General features: G+C 35.4%; 1 protein-coding gene across 2 annotated transcripts in view; it reads left to right on the forward strand.

Annotated features, from left to right (window-relative positions):
- Window positions 1-2500, forward strand: part of LOC119583571 (protein asteroid-like) — an 11227-nt gene that overhangs the window by 2063 nt on the left and 6664 nt on the right. For both annotated transcript variants that reach the window (XM_037932125.1, XM_037932126.1), the window contains exon 3: window positions 178-607. In XM_037932125.1, the coding sequence (XP_037788053.1) occupies window positions 178-607 (430 nt within the window). The remainder of the gene's footprint in view (window positions 1-177; window positions 608-2500) is intronic.

A 2500-nucleotide genomic window follows, 5' to 3' on the forward strand; every position in this document is an offset into this window, starting at 1 on the left:
CTTCCTTGCTTGCTCTTCTTCCTCTGTTTTTTTTCTTCTATTGGTGGAATATTTTTTTTTGTACTATTTGGATTTATACCTGGTTTTCACTTGTTATTTTTCTATAAGATTTATTATCTGTACTATTAAGCCATAATCCATTTTTACAAGGAATTTCTATTTGTAACCTATCCACAGGTTACAGAAGTGTAATGTAAAGGTCATCGTTGTAATGGATGGTGGCCAGCCTGTTGATGGCAGCAAATGGGTAACAGTCCAAACCAGGTTGCAGATGCAGCTTAGCATGTGTCTGCGAGCCAGTCCCTCCATTGCCAAATTCAAAATTTTTCCCCCAATGGGTCGCCAGGTCTTTGTGACAACTCTGCGCTCCATGGGCATCACCATCTTGCAGACCGACTTTGAGGCTGATATGGAAATAGCAGTTCTTGCCAAGAACCTGGGTTACACAGTCTTAAGTAATGACTCAGACTTCATTGTGTGTGATGTACCCTTGATAAGGCTGGAGTCCATGAATTACAAGAATATCATCACTGAGACCAATAAGAAGACTGGAGAAACCTTCAGCTACATTCCCTGCTTTCTCTTCAACAGAGAAGAATTTTGCATGGTTAGTATTTTTTGAAGTTGGCATTTCTGAAGATATATTTTCTTGATTATTAGTTGTATGATTTTCATTCATGAATGACATGCACATTTATGGAGTCAGGCAATGATGGGGAAATATTAGTGTAAACTTCATTGCTTATTCCACAATCTTTTAAATATTGTTGTATTTCTAGAGTAGTGGGAATTTTACAATCTTTACAGGAGAAATAAATATGGAAGTCAAAATTATGCATAATGGTATGATGTATGATTTTATAGATAAAAATACTTGTGGTGCTTCGAGCTTTATGCAGTTTGCAGTGCAAATATCAGTGTTATCTGAAATGTGCTAAATAATACTTTGTTTATCTGTTTGGCTTAACCCAAAACTGACAGGAATAGCATGCCATGCCCACTGTGAATTTACTTTATTAATTACTTTTACACATAGATGGCTCCAATTGTACTAAGTCACCAATAAGCCAGTTATGAATACTACCTGTCTCCCCTGCTTACCCTTTTCCTTGATTTTCAAAAATATTTTATATTGTATTGCTGTTACTAATGTCAGTAACATTATAGTAATTATAAAGTCTATAATAAGAATAACACCACCATTAATATTCATAGCAATAGTTAAAAAGGCATTTTTCCCGCAGTTCAAGAAAAGGTGAAATCAGGTAAGGTCACAAGGTCTACTAATTGACTCCTTTATGGCTAAGCACGTGCAGAGCCATTTATGTACAGAGGCAGTTCACAAAAAATTCTAAAGTGGGCACAGCTTTTTCCTGGTGACATTGGGTTAAATGGTGACTGAAGTTCGAAAGTCTTTTAGAATTTCCTTAGCTCAACTAGGGACATTTTTCGTTCCACTAACTTTTTGATTTGTAAAAATTATATTAGTTGTAAAGCTGAATGATATGAAGAGTTCAAAATTTTCTGTAGGTTATATTTACTTTGTAATATGGTACACATAATTGCTCTGGACTTGGTTGGTCTAGTCATTAGTCTGTCCATTGTTTTACAATTTCAATAACTCCTCTGACATCAGGTGCATTGAATGTTGGATAAGATTTCTGGATAAATTTATGCCTAAATACATTTCTTATATCATAAAGCAGCATCATGAGAACACTCATTTGCAGTATCAAGCCCACTTGCCTCCTCTTTGCAATGTTTGTTTTTAGCTTTTTTTGCCATTTTCCAATGTCTATATTTTGATATGTTGTATCCAGATGTATTCCTTGTACAGACTCCATATTTTCCATAATTCACAGATGGTACATTTCATACTCATTTATCAATGAAAAAAATGCAAGAGCCCCTCCTGAGTCTAATCACACTTCAAGATCTTTGTGCACTCATGGCAAGTCATTTCTGTTACCAGGCCTTCAGCTGAAATTCTTATGATTGCAAATTCTGGCCCTCAGCCAAATTTTCCCAGCATGTTTTCATCACTGGCCCCTCAGGCCCCCCCCCCCCTTTTTTTTTTATGTGATGTGATGTGATGTGATGTGATGGTCATGTGATCCAGATCATAGGGTTTAGGGTAAACTCCTTCTTCTATTTCTTCGTCTTATTATTATTATTATTATTATTATTATTATTATTCTCCTTCTTTTTCATCATATTTTTTCAAAACAAAATGTTCTAGATTGTATATGAAGTAATCATTTATAAAGTGCAACCACATCCAAGTGCCAAAATATTTATTATTTACATTATTATATCAGGATATCCTGACAGTAACATTACTGTCACACAAGTATCCTGTATGCTGATATTTATTTATTTTATTAACCCTTTGCCAACGGGTGGCATGTACATACATGCCATGGCATGCCTGGACTATCTGCCAGTGGCATGTACATACATGCCATGGTATATGTATGGCCATGCCATGAGTTTTTTTTTT

This window comes from Penaeus monodon, chromosome 17 (assembly GCF_015228065.2).
Source record: "Penaeus monodon isolate SGIC_2016 chromosome 17, NSTDA_Pmon_1, whole genome shotgun sequence".
Taxonomy (NCBI): Eukaryota; Metazoa; Arthropoda; class Malacostraca; order Decapoda; family Penaeidae; genus Penaeus; species Penaeus monodon.